The 18,973-nt window shown below is 36.0% G+C and overlaps 2 protein-coding genes across 2 annotated transcripts; one reads left to right on the top strand and one right to left on the bottom strand.

Moving 5' to 3' along the window:
• The first annotated feature begins 7,034 nt into the window (after positions 1–7,034).
• Positions 7,035–7,976, top strand: LOC112649730 (olfactory receptor 13F1-like). The gene has a single exon (XM_025432136.1). It carries the CDS (start codon positions 7,035–7,037, stop codon positions 7,974–7,976), a length of 942 nt encoding a protein of 313 aa, XP_025287921.1.
• Positions 7,977–13,998: 6,022 nt separating this feature from the next.
• On the bottom strand, positions 13,999–14,937 carry LOC112649729 (olfactory receptor 13D1-like). The gene has a single exon (XM_025432135.1). It carries the CDS (start codon positions 14,935–14,937, stop codon positions 13,999–14,001), a length of 939 nt encoding a protein of 312 aa, XP_025287920.1.
• Positions 14,938–18,973: the final 4,036 nt, after the last annotated feature.

Genomic DNA, 18,973 nt, shown 5'->3' with positions numbered 1-18,973 from the left:
AGAAGATCAGTCTTTGGCTTTGCCTCTCATGAGGTGAGGGATATGTGGGAATCTTCTAAACCTTGTAAACTTTGGCCCATTACTCATCTTTAACATTAAAAATATTAAAATGTAATAGAGTAATATCTCCAGGAAAAGAGGAAAAATTTCAAATACTTCCCTATTCACCATCATTGCTAAAGACTCAACAGTTCTTTGAAGGTTAAATGGATTGATGGTCATGCATTTACACATGGGTTTTCATTTGTTCCATTTATTTGTATCTCTCATTGCTCAGAGACTGTTTTATCATCCTTGATATTCTTCTTGCTAATGGACTTTTAAGGCCATGAGAGATTTTCCTATTATTTTAAAGGATAAATAACTTGGAATCTTCAAAAATGAGATGTCATTTGTGATTCCATAAGTTCTGAGGTAGCTTGAAAATATCAAGATGTATTTGCTATGACTGAAAAGATTGACATTATAAGCCATACTTTCTACTCTTCACTAGATTCGGGAAAATTAATTTCTGGGATTTTATAAGCCAGGGAAAATGTACTTATTTAATATAATCTTGAGTTATTGCATCCATGAAATATCTTGACTTTAGAAGGATAAGAAGTTTCTCAAGTTCCTATGAACGGGCTATTAACTGGCTTTTTAAGTTACCTTGAGACTTGAGGAAACCATGTCCTGCACATGGAATGAATGATGGGGGAAGATCAACTAAAGCTACAAGTAAATAAATATTTTTTTTGGGGGGGGGCCAAATTTCTCCATATGTCAATAAATAGGGTTACTCTGGACAGATATAGATTTGTGTCTATAGCTTGCTTGATACTCATAAAAAAATATTGACCTGAAACATAAATATGTCAAGTCTTTAGCTGCTCCTGGAATTGCAAAATGCAATTGCAAATTGTCATTGCAATTTTGACACGAAATTTAATAAATTAATATCCATACTTTTTGAGGAGTATCGGTGTGCTTGTTTTTAGATGTTTGGGTTCAGTTAGAAGGCATGCTAACCTATCATGAATAATGCTGTCTCAACTAGTGCAGATCAGAGCAGTTTCTCATCTTTTCTGGAAATAGTTTTATCCTCAGGTATATTTTTTTCACCTTAAGTTTTTAAAGAAGCACTGTGATATGTGAGGGCCCATTAATTGGACCCCATGCAGAAAGTAGCTTGGAATATAAAATCATCAGGACAATTGACCTTGGTCTGAGTTAAATATGTGAAGTTTTCTATTGAGGTACTGCATCTCCATCACCTGGACACAAGTAATTCTGTCTCAGAATCTGCCCATATTGCAGATCTGTTGGCTAGATAAGCTCTACCCAGATATTCTATTATGATGATGTTTTCCATAATTTACTTTGAAATTTGTCAATTTGCTTTATACTTATTAGACATTTAACGTGACAGATTTTTAAAAATATATTTTTATTCTTTTATGTTCTGTCTCACTAAAATCATTAGAAATGCATTTTACAGGATGCCTGGGAGCTCATTTATACCCAGTACTAAGAAAATAAACTTTATATTTGCTATAAAGAACTAGAAATATTTGATGTCTTTTGTAATCAGCTTGTTTGTGTTACAGGAGGAATCTTAATTTTTAAGTAATCTAAAACCTAGGTTTAAATAGTCCATAGCCATCTTCAGGCACCATTACATTTTTCAAATGAAATTTTCTCATTTTACCTTATTTTTCTCAGCTCCTGAATGTGACATTGTAATAGTGTCAGAATTCATAATCAATACTAAAAGTAATGATAAATGATATAAATAATAAAAACAAAGCTATCCTTATTTATGAATGACACTATATGTATACAGAATACTCAGATGGTCTAAAGCTATCGGAATTAATAAGTGGATTTAATGTAAACTATACTTCATTAAATATTCTTAAAATTGTTATAAAAAAGTGAATTTACCAAGATTACTAAATATAAATTTAGCATAGAAAAATCATTACAGGGCAGCCCGGGTGGCTCAGTGGTTTAGCACCACCTTTGGCCCAGGGCCTGATCCTGGAGACCAGAGATCCAGTCCCATGTTGGGCTCCCTGCATGGAGCCTGCTTCTCCCTCTGCCTGTGTCTCTGCCTCTCTCTCTCTGTCTCTGATTCTGTCTCTCTTTCTCTCTCTCTGTGTCTCTTGTGGATAAATAAATAAAATCTTTAAAAAAAAAGAAAAATTATTACATACCAATAACAAGAAAGTAGAAAAGAGAATTTAAAGTACAATTTATAATAGCATCAAAAATATAAAGCTATATGAATAAATCTAATATAGTATGTGTAAGACATTTTTATTTGTTTGTGTAAGTCATTTATACAAGAAGACAATATAATATTATTGAGAGAAATCTAAAAAGACCTAAATTAATGAATTAGAAGATACAATAGTATAAAGATATCAATTCTCTCTAAATTGAAATGGAGGTTCAAGGCAATCCCAGTTAAAAGACAAGCAGGTATATTGTGAAATTGAAAAGCAGATGCTAAAATAAATGCCAGCACCAGCCAATCCGTTCATAAAGAAAAAAATAATTTAGAGGACCAAAATCAAGACTTATAATGGAGCTATAGCCAATAAGACAATGGAATATTGGTGCAAGGATAAGAAAAATAAACTGGTAGAACAGAACAAGAGGCTCAAAACATATCCAAACACATATGGTCAATTAATTAATGTCAAAAGTGACACTGCAGTGCAGTGGGACAGGGACTTTTTCAATAAAATCATGTTGAGTCAAATAGTATGCACATAGTAAAAAATAAATCTTGCCCTCAACTCATACACAAAGATTAATTCTAGAAGAATATATATCTCAGTATAAAAGGTAAAAATATAAAGCTTTTAGAAAGTAAGATAAGAGGCTTGGACTTATCAGGATATTTTCCTATGCATAAAATGGGATAGACAAATGAATAAAAGTATGATTCTTTTAAGAAGGATAAAGACCAGATGCGTCAGTGATGGACAGGCAGTGACACCATCTATTGCTACATTAGTCTTACATTGCTACAATAGTACAGGGTAATTAATATACAGTCATAAAATCTTAGTGCATAACAAAGTAAACATTTATTAAAGTCTATGAGACCCCCTGGAGCCAGGAGATCTCAACTAAATTATCTTTTTATCTTAAATCAGCTGTGAGTTGGTTTGTTGATTGTTTTAGGACTCATTCATTTGTTGGGGATTGAGTGACTGCTGGCTAACGTAGGGCAGCCTTGACTGTTGGCAACTGAGGCAACTCCGTTCTGCTTAGTGTGCATTTTATCCTCCAGTTGGCTAACTTGGACATATTTTCATGATAGTAGCAGAGATGGAAAAGAGAGGACTAACCTAATTGTGCAGGAGCTTTACAAGTCTCTGCTTTCATTATATTTGCTAATGCTCCAGTGATCAAATCAAGTCACATCTGTAGAGCCAAAATCAGAGTAGGTGGACCTGTGAAGGAGTGAAGAATAGAGGTCATTAATGCAATTAATATACTACAATTGTATAAGATCACTTACCTAATCAATGGTTGAGCTAAAGTTTAACCCATAACTCTTTAAGTCTAGCGCTCACTCCAATGCACTATTCCTTCAAAGATTACTGTATGATCTTTATAAAATCACAACATTGTGCTAGAAACAGTCTATCTATGGGCATTTGACAGTAACAAATTATTTTATTGATCAATGCTCTCTTTTTGTGGCCATTTAAAAGCTCAGGAAGGATGTTTTATCTTCTATTTCCCAGATAAATATTTGGGTGGATTTCTGAAAATAAATTGGTTATTTTACAAGCTCAGATGCCATTTAGGCAGGCATTTCTACAGTTATTTGCAGTTTGCTGTGTAATTCAAGGGCAATCTACAGAAGGAATGGAATAGGCAAATAGTCTCCTCTAATTCTGCTTGCACAAATGCTTCTCAACCCAAATAACTTAAAATAATTTATTTTTTTTTTACCTAATATTTTTGGTTCTCAATTAGTTAATGGAAGTTGGAGAAACATACCCTGGAGAACTAGAAAGTTTCTTAACTTCTGTATGTTTCAGAATCACAACACTAAATTGTTATGGGAATTGGAAGGTCCCTAATAGCAACAGGAGACTTTAGTAGTCTTAGAACAGTTATAACCCTTTGGAAGTTTTGGGGAGCAGCTCATGGGGGGTGAGTTTGGAAGAACAAATATGTATGTCATTATTTTACTTAAGAAATTATTTTTATATTTTTAATTAGCAAAAGCTCTGTATGTTGAGAATTTATGAATCGGGCAAGATTTGGGTTGATTTTTTGCAAACTAACAGCATCCATATCCTTTTTCATTGCAATTTTCTGAATAAAAATACCTCTGCACAACTCACTCTGATATATTTTCATGGAATATTGTCCTAATTTAAAACTCAGATTCTTTTACTTTTTTGAGCACTACACAAGATTCATGAGAAAGACCATGCTGGAGATCAAGTTTAAATATGGAAACATACATTAATCAAAAAGGAAGATGCTCATCACATGTGCTATGGTAAATGTATTTTATTTCTTTCAGTATTCTCAGATTTATAAAACCTATTAATGGGTCTCAGGTAGGCCAGGAAACTGGAATAGAGATATTTTCTTTAAAAAGGAACTAGTTGGTAGGAAAAATTCCAAGTTGAAATGAATCCTGAATATGGGATAAGACTTTTGGCTTTATGCTTTCGGTTTTCTTACCTCAAATAAGTCATTAAATGCCTTCAAACATCCATCAACTTTAAAATAAGAGGGTTGGATTAGAACTCGGAGTCTGTTCTGGCTCTGACATTTAGAAAGAAAGAGGAAAGTCTGTTAGAAAACATTTAATTATCATAGCACTGGAATCAGAAATCATTTTAGAGAAAGTATCTCAATAAAATGACAGGTTTGGTGAGACCCTTATAAGGATATGAGATAAGGGTAAGGGAATGAGTAGGAACTCAATCTGCATGAGAAAAAGAGACCTCATTGTTTTGTTTAAGAGAGAAAGGAAAGAGAGTGGTAAAGAAAGAAGACAAAAGAAAGCAAGGGAAGCCAGAGCTAGAGCAAGAAAATTAGGTGCTAAATGGGGAAGGATAATAGAGAAAGCCTCAGTTGAAGCAGTGGTATGTGATGACCAAGGTGAACTAAAGAACAGAAATGTTTAACATTAACATTTCTGGAAATGATCAGTAAAGTGTTTTATATTCATCCATGGGTTGGGGGTTGAAATTTTAAGATTATAAAGAAGGTGCTAAGGTTTTTTTTATCTGAGTCAATGTGAACCAGAAGTGGGTCAGTATAGCGGGCAACAATGGTTCTGGAAATCAGGGAGACCACAAAATCATAAATTCTTTGTGATTGTCTGAAATATTAGAGAGTTCATGGAATGGAGTGGTGGAGGGAGAATTTAAAACATTTAATTTAGGAATTATCATCCTCCTTGTATAGATTAGAAAACTGAGTTTCAAAGAGGCCAAGTGATTTGTCTAATTGTGTGTACTTGTAAATAGCACAGCAAGATTTAAGCCCAATTCTCACACTCAGAGGACAGTGCTCTAAAACCCTACAGAGCATGATTGTGAAGCATTTCAAGCTCTTCTAAGAGTACAAGTGGTTATCGCCTCCCCTGGCCTCACTGTACATTCCATATTTAAAGCTAAGAGCTTATCATCTTTGTTTCTTTTTTTTTCTTTTTTTTTATCATCTTTGTTTCTTAAATGAACTAGTTTCTTTAATGTTGTGAAAAGAGTGCAGGTGTAAGTGACAAGTTGAGAAATCCTCAGGCTTTTGTTTTGACACAGAGAGCTAGTGAAAATGTACTTATTTGAATATGTATCAAAATTTTCCATGTCCAAGGGAGTATTACGTTATTAAAAATCTTAAATGTGAATTATTACTTTTCTAATATTATGGGGAACAAACTCTTGAAAAACTCACTTTTACCAAGGGTGGGAGCAATTGGGTCATGCATATATGGCCTCAGTTTGGTATAATATACTTGAGTAACATAAGTATGTATAAAGAATGAAGCTGTACTTCAGAAACTGGCATACAGTTTTGATAACTGGGTAAATATTCATGAAAGACAAATTGGAGCTGGGGACAAAGGCCACTTCATGTAGATAAACTGTTGATTAAAGACATAAAAATATAAAATGGCATGGTAAGTAAGAAGAACTACACATTGGTTGTTTCAGAGCAGAGTGTGGAGGTGGATTGTTGGGAGATGAGAAGGAGGGAGAAGTAGGCAATGATGAGGAGGTAAGGCCTGACTACTTGTGATTGATTTCATTTGAAATCCACTTGTAGGACAGTGTTTTAAAAACCATCTCCATACGTGACCAGTTGTGACACATATCATAAGTAAATTGAATTGCAACATAAAATACTGAACGTTGAAAATGATTTTGTTTCTATGAGTGGGTTCAGGATTATTCCATATTCAAAAATGCCTTCCTGAAGATGGAAATCAGGTGATACTGTAGTGACTGGATGCATGTTTATCTATTTATATTCCTTAGTGTACAACACATCTATCTATATTACATTACGTAATTGGCAGGTTTATGAAATGCAACTAAATCCTTCCTCAATGTAACTTTTATGAAATTTTTTTCTTTCCCCAGCAAACCTCCTGTGGTCCTTACTCCATTAGGTCTAATGCATTTTTTGATTAAACTAAGTCTCAAAATGTCTCACTAAGTACATCCCAACATAGAGTTAGGATTCTTACTCTTTGTGCTCTCCTGGTACTCTAGGGCATACTTATATCATGTTACTGTAATTATTTCTTTACTTGACTGTGTGATATTCTAGTGTGAGTTGCCCAAGAGCAGCTTTTTATGTAATCCAAATCTAGATCTTCAGTGACTTGTATTCAATAAATATTGAATGAATGAATGAATAATTATTATGGTATTGCCAGAATAATGATTCTTTTGAAATACCCCTACCAAAAACCCCTGAAAAGTTGGTAGAATTTAATTTTTAAAATATATACAATGTATATTTTTATTCACTACTGCAGGTAGCCAAAAAGGCATAAAATGATCAAGACAAACTTGACAGTCATTTCAAAATTTATTTTTCTGGGATTTACTTACTACCCCAAAGTTGAGGTCATCGTATTTGTGCTGTGCTTGCTGATGTATCTGATCACCCTGCTGGGTAATATAATTCTGATCTCCATCACCATCCTGGATTCCCACCTACACAAACCCATGTACTTCTTTCTCAGCAACCTCTCCTTTTTAGACATCTGGTACACCTCTTCTGCTCTCACTCCAATGCTGGCAAACTTTGTTCTGGGGAAAAACACTATCTCATTCTCAGGATGTGCCATTCAGATGTACTTTTCTCTTGCCATGGGCTCCACTGAGTGTGTGCTCCTCTCCATGATGGCGTATGACCGGTATGTGGCCATCTGCAACCCTCTGAGGTACCCTGTCATCATGAATAGGAGGGTTTGTGTGCAGATTGCAGCTGGCTCCTGGGTGACAGGCTGCCTCACTGCCTTGGTGGAAACAATGTCTGTGCTGCATCAGTCTCTCTGTGGAAATAGCATCATCAATCATTTCACTTGTGAAATTCTGGCTGTGTTGAAACTAGTTTGCGTAGACACTTCCAGGGTGCAGTTAATCATGCTGTTGATTAGCGTACTTCTTCTTCCTATGCCGATGCTTCTCATTTGTATATCTTATGCGTTCATTCTCTCCAACATTCTGAGAATCAGCTCAGTGGATGGTCGAAGCAAAGCCTTTTCAACATGTGCAGCCCACTTGACTGTGGTGGTTTTGTTCTATGGGACAGCTCTCTCCATGTACCTGAAGCCCTTGGCTGTGGATTCACAAGAAATAGATAAATTTATAGCTCTGGTATATGCTGGGTTAACCCCCATGTTGAATCCTATCATTTATAGTCTACGGAACAAAGAGGTGAAAGCAGCTGTGAAAAAATTGCTGATTAGGAACCCTCTTTGTGCTTTTTAAATCCCCAGTAGCAAATAATATCAGTAAACATTAACCTGAGGAATGTTTTAGTGGTCAATACACAATAGAACATTGGGATAATGGGGGAAGACAATTATTTTTAAAAGATTTATTTACTTATTTTATCAAGAGAGCATGAACAAGAGGGGCAGGGGGAGAGGAAGAGAGAGTCTTAAGCAGACTCCACACTGAGTGCAGAGCCTAACATGGGGCTTGATCTCACAACCCTGAGATCACGACCTGAGCTGAAACCAAGAGTTGGAGGATACTCAACCAACTCTGCCCCCCAGGTGCCCCAGAGAGACACTCATTTTAAATGAGATGTATGATTTCCTAAGTTTCCTCCTTGACTGACTGCTGAAACTCTAAGATAATATAGATACCTCTTAGATAAGCATATCTGAAATCTTATACAAATAGGTCTGATGATGATGAATTTTAATTTTTGTTTTGGATTATAGAGTATAAACATAACATTAAGTTAGTGTATTGTTAATATTCAAAATTATGTGCATGTAATATACAAATGTAATAACTATAGTAGACTTTTTAGCTTATTTATGATTAACCTCTGTTTTAGGCTGAATTATGTCCCTCCAAAACTTGTGTTGAAGCTCTTACTCCCCAGTACCTCAGATTGTATATCTATATTTGGAGATACAGCTTTTAAAAAGCTGACTAAGTTAAAATAAGGCTGTCAGTGTGGGCTCTCATTCAATCTGAGTTGTGTCATTGTAAAAAGAAATTTAGACACACATGGATTCACCAGGGATGCTCAAATACAGAGTAAAGGACATAGCAAGAAGGTGGCTATCTGCAAGCCAAGAAGCTTCAGAAGATATCAAATATGCCAACACTTTAATCTTGGACTTCTAGCTCCCAGAAGCATGAGCAAGTATGTTTCTGTTGTTTAAGCAACCAATCTGTGGTATTTTGATATGGCAGCTGTAGGAAACTAGTACAATCTTTTTTTCAACATCGCTAAATTTAATGGAAGTAACTGCATATAATACAAAGTGTAACTATGTTTTACATGTGTGGATATATTTGTGCATGCAGATAGATGTGTGTGATGTGAATGCTATGTACAAGTGAGAAAGGTCTGCACAAATAGATCATGAATAGAAATGGGGTAGAAGTGCTGGTCTGGAAAAAATACCAGAAAGTTTAATTGTTGGTCTTAGAGTGCCGACATTATTTTGTGAATTCAAAGAAGCCACAGGATGTTTTCATGAAACTACCCTTCCCTTTTTTTCTTTTTTGTTCAAGATTTTATTTATTTATTCGTGAGAGACACAGAGAGAGGCAGAGACACAGGCAGAGGGAGAAACAGGTTCCCTGAAGGGAGCCTGATGTGGGACTCCATCCCAAAACCCTAAGATCATGACCTAAGCGAAAGGCAGACCCTCAACCACTGAGCCATTCAGGTGCCCCGACCCTTCTCTTTTTTTATTGTGCTTTCCCTTGACACCTAGTTCCTTAAATCCAAGGGTGTAAATGAACCCATCAGCACTTAGAAAGAAAATGGATGATATGTATATTATAAGATGTACAATATCCCAAACCCACTAAAATTGTGTGAAATACTGAAATACGTGAATATCTTGTTATATAAACCACAATATACAAAGAATTAAAATTGTACACTCAGCAGGATTTGTAGTGTTTGTGTATACTTTATGGACCAGATGTCTAAATGTGAGGTCAGTGTATAAAACATATTTGCTCTTTATCATGACATTGTCACCAGAGTCAACAAAATTGCTGTGATGGCTTGGATCCAGAAAGCAATGGAATGAAGAAGATAGGGTGAATATGGGAATTATAATGTTGTAGGGCTGGATTTGATTTCTCAGAGATGAATAAATAGTCACCAAAGATGATTGGTCCATTAGTCTAAGTAAAGATTTCAGATGCAGCCTTTGATTGGGTGAGAGGAGAAACTTAAGGATGATGACTTCATGAAGCTAGGGATATAAATTGGTTGCCTGGTTTGCTATGCATTGATGGTCAGACTTCCAGGTGAAGACAGATTAGTGAAGTTCAGGTGAGAAACAGGACCAAAGCTATACATAGGTTGGGAAGTCTTTTGCACAGAGATGGAAATTGAATCCTAGGTGTGGATGATGTTATCTAGGGAGAAATTTAGGACAATTGTCTATGAAATGGTTGGCTTTGTTGATGAGATGCTCTCCTCATCCAGTTCAGGCTGTGACACTACCAGGCAGCTCAACTATATATCATATAAACATGATATGATATCACATACAAAATAAAATTGCATATGATTGTTCATTAGCAATTTAAAGGAGATTTTTAAAGTTTTATTTATTTATTTATTTTAATTCAATTAGCCAACATATAGCACATCCTTAGTTTCAGATGTAGAATTCATTTATTTATCATTTGCATGTAACATCCAGTGCTTATCACATCCCATTCCCTCCCTAATACCCATCACCCAGTTATCCCATCCTTTCACCTACCTCCTCTCCAGCAACCCTGTTTGTTTCCTATAGTTAAAGAGTCTCTCATGGTTTGTCTGCCTTTCTGATTTCTTACCAGTTTTCACTCCCTTCCCCTCTGATTTTCTGTGCTGTTTCTTGTATTCCACATATGAGGTCAGGAGCACGACAAGGATGTCCACTCCCACCACTGTTCTTTAGCATAGTACTAGAAGTCCTAGCCTCAGCAGCCAGACAACAAAAAGAAAAAAAAAAAGGCATTCAAATTGTCAAAGAAGAAGTCAAACTCTCTCTCTTCACAGATGACATGATACTCTATGTGGAAAACCCAAAAGACTCCACCCCAAAATTGCTGGAGCTCATACAGGAATTCAGCAGTGTGATAGAACATAAAATCATCCCACAGAAATCAGCTGAATTTCTTCTTTTTTTAAAAAAAGACTATTTATTTGAGAAAGAGTGAGAGTGAGACTACAGAGCTCCACTGAGCAGGGAGCCTGATGTGGAGCTCAATCCTGGGACCCTAAGATCATGACCTGAGTCAAAGGCAGCTCTTAACTGACAGGTGCCCCATCAGTGTATTTCTATACACTAACAATGAGACAGAAGAAAGAAATTAAGGAATCTATCCCATTTAAAATTGCACCAAAAGCATAAGATACCTAGGAATAAACCTAACCAAAGAGGTAAAGGATCTGTACTCTAGAAACTATGGAACACGTATGAAAGATATTGAAGAAGACACAAAGACAAGGAAAAATATTCCATGCTCATGGATTGCAAGAACAAATATTGTTAATATGTCTATGCTTCCCAGAGCAATCTAAACATTCAATACAACCCCTATCAAAATGCCTTTGATATTTTTCACAGAGTTGAAACAAATAATCCTAAAATTTGTATGGAACTACAAAAGACCCTGAATTGCCAGAGGAATATTGAAAAAGAAAACCAAATCTGGTGGCATCACCATTCTGGACTTTAAACTACATTACAATGCCGTAATCATCCTGACAGTGTGGTATCGACTGGCACAAAAACAGGCACATAGATCAATGGAACAGAATAGAGAACCCAGAAATGGACCCTCACCTCTATGGCCAACTAATTTTCAACAAAGCAGGAAAGAATATGCAATGGAAAAAAGACAGTCTCTTCAAAAATGATGTTGGGAAAATTGAACAGCCACATGTAGAAGAATGAGACTGGACCATTTTCTTACACCATTCACAAAAATATACTGAAAATGGATGTAAGACCTAAATGTGAGATAGGAATCCATCAAAATCCTAGAGGAGAATACAGGCAACAACTTCTGTGATGTTGACCACAGCAACTTCTAGCTAGAAACATCTCCAAAGGTAAAGGAAACAAAGGCAAAAATGAAATCTTGGGACTTCGTCAAGATAAAAAGCTTTTTCACAGCAAGGGAAACAGTCAATACAACTAAAAGGCAGGGTACCTGGGTGGCTTAGTTGGTTAAGTGTCTGCTTTCAGCTCGGGTTCTGGGATCAAGCCCCACATTTGGCTCCCTGCTGAGCAGGGATCCAGCTTCTCCCTCTCCCTTCCTGCTCATGCTCTCTCTCTCTCAAATAAATAAATAAAAAGTTTTTAAAAACAACAAAACCTAAAAGGCAACCTACAGAATGTGAGAAGATATTTGCAAATGATATCAGATAAAGCGTAGTCTAAAAGATCTATAAATATCTTATCAAACTCAACCCCCCCAAACAAATAATCCAGTCAAGAAATGAGCAGAAGACATGAACAGACATTTTTCCAATGAAAACATACAAATGGCCAACAGACACTTGAAAAAATGTTCATCACATGGCATCAGGGAAATACAAATCAAAACTTCAATGAGATACCACCTCATACCAGTCAGGCGTTTTTCTTTTTTTATTGAAAGGAAAATATTTAAAATGAAACTATCGCTACTGAAATAGTGAAATTGTCAGTATTCTTAAACAAAGATTTATGCAACTGAGAGATCTTTTTTCTTAGCAATTGCTTATTAGAGAATAATTATACATTGATATGATTTTTGTCTTACCCAGTCCAGATGACCTCTTCAGTGTATTTATCAATCATTTATCTGCCCTCATATTTCCATACATTTAAAATTAGCTGATCCCTTACCAAAATCTTTTGAATTTTTTATTTAGCCAATGAAATAATACATAGTTTCTAATTCTCTATCTCGCTGTATTATATCAAGTACTTGGACTACATTTTACTATTCTTTAAGAATGTAAGTTAATTCTGTAGTTAATTATTGCCTACTGTTTTAAGTTTATTTGACATTAGACTTCACACAGAGAACAGTGAGTTTTGCTATTGGGGTGATTTCAGAATCTAACAAATGATTTAATATAAAAGGAAAATTGCCATAACAGAGGTAAAATTAAAGGCAGAATAGAAGATGGAACAACTAACTAACTGAGTAAATTTTGGAAGGATTTGCAGATCTAACACTTGAATTGTCTTCAGTGAGATTGCTAGATTGTTACCATATGAGGAGAAATGTGATGATGGGGATGAAGTGGCATATGCTATTGTCTTTAGGTATGGAAAGAACATAATATAATTGGAGAACTAAAGGCGGTGTGAGAAACATGAAGAGGGAAAGAAGAGGAAATATGTACATGAAAAATGAGGTTGGGGCCAGATCATGTCCTTGGGTAAAACAAAAGTCAGTAATAGACAGACAAACAGAAAAGCTGAAGTAGTTCTCTCAAAAGGGAACTTAAAAATGCTTTACTTACTCAGTAGATAAAGGTATAGATGGTCCATGACTTAAAATGGTTTCACTTGGATTTTTCAACTTCATGATGATGTGAAAGTGAAATGTGATTAGTAAAAACAGTACTTTGAGATTTGAATTTTGATCTTTCCCTGGGCTAGCAACATTGCAGCTCTTGATACTCTCCTATTACTCTAGGCAGTAGCCGCAGCTTCCAGTCCAAGTCATATGATCATAAGGGTAAATAACCAATACACTCCCAACCATTCTGTACCAGTACAACCGTTCTGTTTTCCAATTTCAGTATAGTCCTCCTATAATTTATTGTTATATGAAATACTCAATATTTAATTTTAAACAGGCTTGTGTGAAATGATTTTGACAGACTGTACACCAATGTAAGTGCTCTGAATGCATTTAAGGTAGGTTAGGCTAAGCTATGATGTTCAGTAGACTAGGCATACTAAATGCATTTTTGACTTATGATATTTTCAACTTTCAGTGGATCTATCAGGACATAACCCCATCAGTTGAAGAAGATCTATACTGGATTTACTGGGAAAAAGACAAATTTTATTTTTTTTCTTATTTCTTAAAGTTTACTCTCAAGTCTTATACCAGTTGTCTCTAAATTTTTTATAACAGTCATTTTCATTAAAAAGGTGAGGTTAGACTACTATCTTGAAATTTCTTTCCGACTCCTAAATTCTGTGATTCTGCATACAATATTTCTTTTGTTCTACTTATATTAAAAGCATTTGCCTTGAATCTATGAGCTTATTTTGAGCATGAACTCAAAGAAGTAAGTTTCTCATCCTTTTCTCCAATATGAGTGTTTAGTCATCAATTTTCTCATAGCTCCATGTACCTCTGTATTCCTCAGGCTATAGATGATAGGGTTGAGCATGGGAGTGACTACTCCATAGAACAGAGCAATCAATTTATTAAAAGCAGAGTCTTTGGACTTTGGCTTCATATACATGAAGAGGATTGTCCCATAAAACAAAGTCACTACTGTTAAGTGGGCTGAGCAGATAGAAAAGGCCTTTTTCCTTCCTTCTGCTGAATTGATTCTTAGTACAGTAGAAAGGATGAAAATGTAGGAGATACAAATTAACAGCAATGGGGAAAATAAAAATATTACATTTCCCAACATTATAGTAATCTCATTCAAGGAAATATCTGTACAAGCCAGCTTGACAAAGGCCAATATTTCACAAGCAAAGTGGTTAATGACATTTTTTCCACAGAAGGGCAGCCGTATTGCAAGAACAGTTTCTGTCAGTGAATTGAGAAAGCCCAATCCCCAGGAGAGAGCTGCCATCTGAATACACAGTGCCTTGCTCATGATGATGGAGTATCTCAGAGGGTTACAGATGGCCACATAACGGTCATATGCCATCACTGCTAGGAGCACACACTCTGTGGACCCCATAGTGTAGGAGGCAGACATCTGAATAACACATCTAGCAAAGGAGATGGTTTTTTTCTGTGATAGGAAGTGTATCAACATTGAGGGGATAAAGGAGGATGTGTACCAAATGTCTAGGAAGGAAAGATTACCAAGGAAGAAGTACATGGGTGTATGGAGCCGGGAATCCAGGAGAGTTAGGATGATCAAGGTGCTGTTTCCCAGCAGGATCACCAGGTACATCATCAAGCACATCACAAAAAGGAGTTTTTCCACTCTTGGGTACTCAGAAAGTCCCTGCAGAATGAACTCAATCTCTGTCCAATTTGTCCTGTCCATTTTTCTTTTATATACCTGGAGTGATCCAGAAGAGAAAACTTCCTGTGAGTTTAATGAGTCTCTACCTATTATCACATGCAGTGAGAGATCATTGGAGGAGGGGCAACAAGTGTGTCAGTGCCAGTGGAGTTGTGGTAACAGCTGTGAGTGTAGCTTTTTGAATTTCTCCTCTGGCTTATAAGGGAGAGGATTAAAGATGTCTAATAATTACATTGACAGCTTATTAAAAATATAGGTTTTTGTATTCCATTTCCTGAGATTGTGATATATAGTTCTGAAGCAAGGGAGAACTATTTGCATTTTTAACAAACATCTGTTATTTCCAATTTATTGGACCCACAGACCCCACTTTTGAATATCATCATTTTGGAGAGAGTGTGCCTAATTGGTTAAAAATATCTACGAACTAGGGGTGGTGGAAGGGGAGGAGGGAGGGGGATGGGGTGAATGGGTGACGGGCACTGAGGGGGGCACTTGACAGGATGAGCACTGGGTGTTATTCTGTATGTTGGCAAATTGAACACCAATAAAAAAATAAATTTATTATTAAAATATCTATGTATTTGATTTTATGTCATGGCAATCATTAACAATATAATTGGTTTAGGGCTTTATAATTTATAAATATGTTCACACATAATACTCATTTTATGTCTACTATAATTTCCTGAGGAAAGTAAAGTTCATAGAGGTAAGATGTGTACAAAAAATCACAGTGAGTGAATCACTATTCAAATCTGTGTAATCTAACTTTACATCACCTGCCCTTATTAAACAATGTGCTATTGCCCTCTCCAAATTATCTAACTTGTCTAAGGAGTGGGAATCAGACATCTTTTTAAATAATGTTCTCCAGGGAGGTACCTGGGTGGCTCAGTTGGTTGAGCATCTGCCTTTGACTCAGGTCACAATCCCAGGGTCCTGGGATTAAGTCCTGCACTGAGCTCCCTGCTCAGTGGGGAGCCTGCTTCTCCCTCTCCCCCTGCTGCCCCTGCTGCTTGTGCTCTCTATGGTCTCTCTCTCAAATAAATAAAATAAGTCTTAAAAAATAATAATGTTCTCCAGATGATTCTTATGTGCAGTGTGGAAGAAAACCACCTGCCGAGTAGAGTGCCTAAATTTTGGTATATAGACAAATCACGTGGGGAGTCTTTGTAAAGGAGTCTGAATCAATGGATCTGAAGTGGACTCTAAGATCTGAATTTATTAACATGTTCCCAGATTCTGCTGCTGCTGTCTACAGAACTCACATGAACACAAGGCGTTTTAGACCATCTCCCAATACTATTGTGGAGTGCCACTAGTGCTTCCGTTGTAATGTAGGACTGTGATTGAATAGTAGATAATGAAAAACTGAGCATTTTATGAGATTTGGAGTTGAGACATCTGTGTGAATATATTGCAATCAGTTTTGTATTCCTTAGATTTTAGGTATATTAGTGACCAAATTGCATACAAAAGAAACTGCTTTTTATTTCTGTCTATATTAAAGTCATTTCTTTTCCATTTGTTGAATTTGCAATTAGGGTCAATATTTTCCAAAAAAGGAATTTGTGGTCAGCTCAGGTATCTGAGTTGTGCATCACAGAGCATGGAGCAAATAACTTTAATTTGAAAAAAAACAAAGAGTGAATATTACTAGATGACCATTTTTTATAGTAAATAAATCAAAGAACATAATTCTGAAAACACCTTTTCATTCCCAAAGTATCTTATCAAACTTAAAAATGTGCCTAGAGGGGGGCACCTGGGTGGTTCAGTTGATTGTCAGGCTCTTGATTTCAGCTCAGGTCATGATCTCAGGATCCTGGGATCAAACCTTGAGTCAGGGTCCCTGCTCAGCAGGAGTCTGCTTGAAATTCTCTCTCTCCTTCTCCCTCTGCCCCTCCCCTCCCACATTCTCTCTCTTTCTCTCAAACAAATAAATAGATCTGTAGAAAGATATCCCTAGAGGAAAAGAAAAGAATTGATTGAATGGATGAGTTTCTACTTAGCGTTTCTAAATAAGGTTGTGTTTCTGGTATAGAGTTTTCCATTTTTCTCTGTAATAGTCATTTCCTAACAGGTTATGCTGCTTTCATTGGCAACTCTAGTTAATACTATAGAGTCATATTAATGAGCATAAAATAATGTTTAAATACCTATTGGCCATGGAAAGGAGGACTCTCCTCCAATTCAAGCGGTATTGTACTTTGCAGGCATACATTACAAATAGAGTAGGAAAGATTAAGTAGGCCAGGATATACTTCTATTTGGTGTTAAGATAGGAGTTTGGTTGACTGTAGGTGCATATATCAACCTACTTTGAATCTGAAAATAAAATTCTGATAGAAGCTTTGAAGGACCATCAGTGTCTGGGGTCTGTTGAGTCAGGGAAGATGTGAATCTATGTCAAATACCTTCTCTTTTCTTTTCTAGGGACAAGTTGATTCCTATTTGGAAATTACTTGCAGAAAATAATCATGGTGTGCATTTAGTATCTTGACAGTTCAGATGTAGTTGCTGTAAAAAAAATTCACTTCAAACATTTATAAGAAAAATCACCAATTTGCTTTTATGCTTTTTAACTGGAGGATAAGTGGGGGTACCTGGGTGGCTCAGTCTAAGTGGCAGCCTTTGGCTCAGGTTGTGATTCCAGGGTCCTGGGATCAAGCCTCATTCAGGCTCCCTCCTCGAGGAGCCTGCTTCTCCCTCTCCCTCTGCCACTGAGCCTGCATCTCCCTCTGCCACTCACCTGCTTGTCCTCTCTTTCTCTCTCTCAAATACAAAAATAAAATATATTTTTTAAAAAAATAAATAAACTGGAGGGTGAGAGGAAGGATGATGGACAGTACAGGGGACGTTACTTTCATTACTCTTGCAATGCTAGTGTGATTTTTAACAATTGACAGTACTCTTTAATAGCATTGTGACTGAAATCTTTTCTTCATTATATCTTACTTCACTAAAATGGATTCCTGGGAACAGGGGAATGAAGATTTTTAAGATTCTTGATAGTTCTAATAAATAAATCACTTTCCATGCAAAGTGTATATCGGACAATTCTATTTTAACTAAATCTGTGCCGTTATTGAATATTATCTTTTGAAACACTTTTTCATTCTTAGCTAATGCCAATGGGAATTGTTAAATGATCATAGCAGACTAATTTGATGGGCCATTATGCACTTATTAATATGACATTTGTGTGGAATTTGCATTAAAACAAAAATGATGCTTAAATTATGTTAAAATGATTAAGTGAAACAGAAACAAAACAACAGCATTTTTTGCCAAATTAAAGCCTAAACCAAGATAACCTAGATAGAATAGAAAGACTGGAAAGAAATACATTAATGGTCATCTTAGAGACCTTTTTTTTACTTTTCTGAATTACCCCAAATTTTAAAATAGGTATATATATAAAGAAAAAATTATTAAAAAAGAGAAAAACACTGATGCAGGTTCCAGTTATGTTAGGAAAACTAACTCAGAACAAAAAATGTTAAAACAATTTAAGTAGTACAGTGATTATCTTAAGTGTCTAGAAACTACACTTTGAGGCTGAGCTGTAGGGGTGTATCCTATGCAGTTATTGGTAGGAACTTACTATTTCTGGTGGATAGGGAGCATTTATAATCCCTACCCTCCAAATCGTCCAAGTAACAGTGTTTTTTGTTTTTAGGAGGTATGCCAAGGAGTTCTTGACCTTATCATATGTTACAAAAGGAGATTGCAGGCTAATGATGCCTAGAACAGAATTATCATTTAGTAAATGACATTCCTATTTGTAACGGATCTGAACTGGCCTGGATCTTAATCCCACTCTCCCAACTCCTGCAACCCCTGGTGTTTTACAAGAGTTAACCACTCTGTGGTTCAATGCTGTGGGATGTCATCTTGGCACTGTTAGTTTGTAATAGATGTAAGGAAAGTTTGTGACTTTTTATCCAAGCCAGAAGTCAAGCTCTCTAACTCTCTAGAAGGAAACTTTCTATAAACTTGTCATTTTGTTTTATTGACTTAGCTACTTGAAGATCTAATATCTAAAATGGTA

Source organism: Canis lupus, chromosome 11 (genome assembly GCF_003254725.2).
Source record: "Canis lupus dingo isolate Sandy chromosome 11, ASM325472v2, whole genome shotgun sequence".
NCBI lineage: Eukaryota > Metazoa > Chordata > Mammalia > Carnivora > Canidae > Canis > Canis lupus.
The sequence above is the reverse complement of the archived record's forward strand: the minus strand, read 5'-3'. Positions and strand labels throughout refer to the sequence as shown.

What these genes read in the sequence shown, in the direction of transcription:
- LOC112649730 (XM_025432136.1), top strand. Translation starts at nt 7,035, where the DNA reads ATGATCAAGACAAACTTGACAGTCATTTCAAAATTTATTTTTCTGGGA.
- LOC112649729 (XM_025432135.1), bottom strand. Translation starts at nt 14,937, where the DNA reads ATGGACAGGACAAATTGGACAGAGATTGAGTTCATTCTGCAGGGACTT.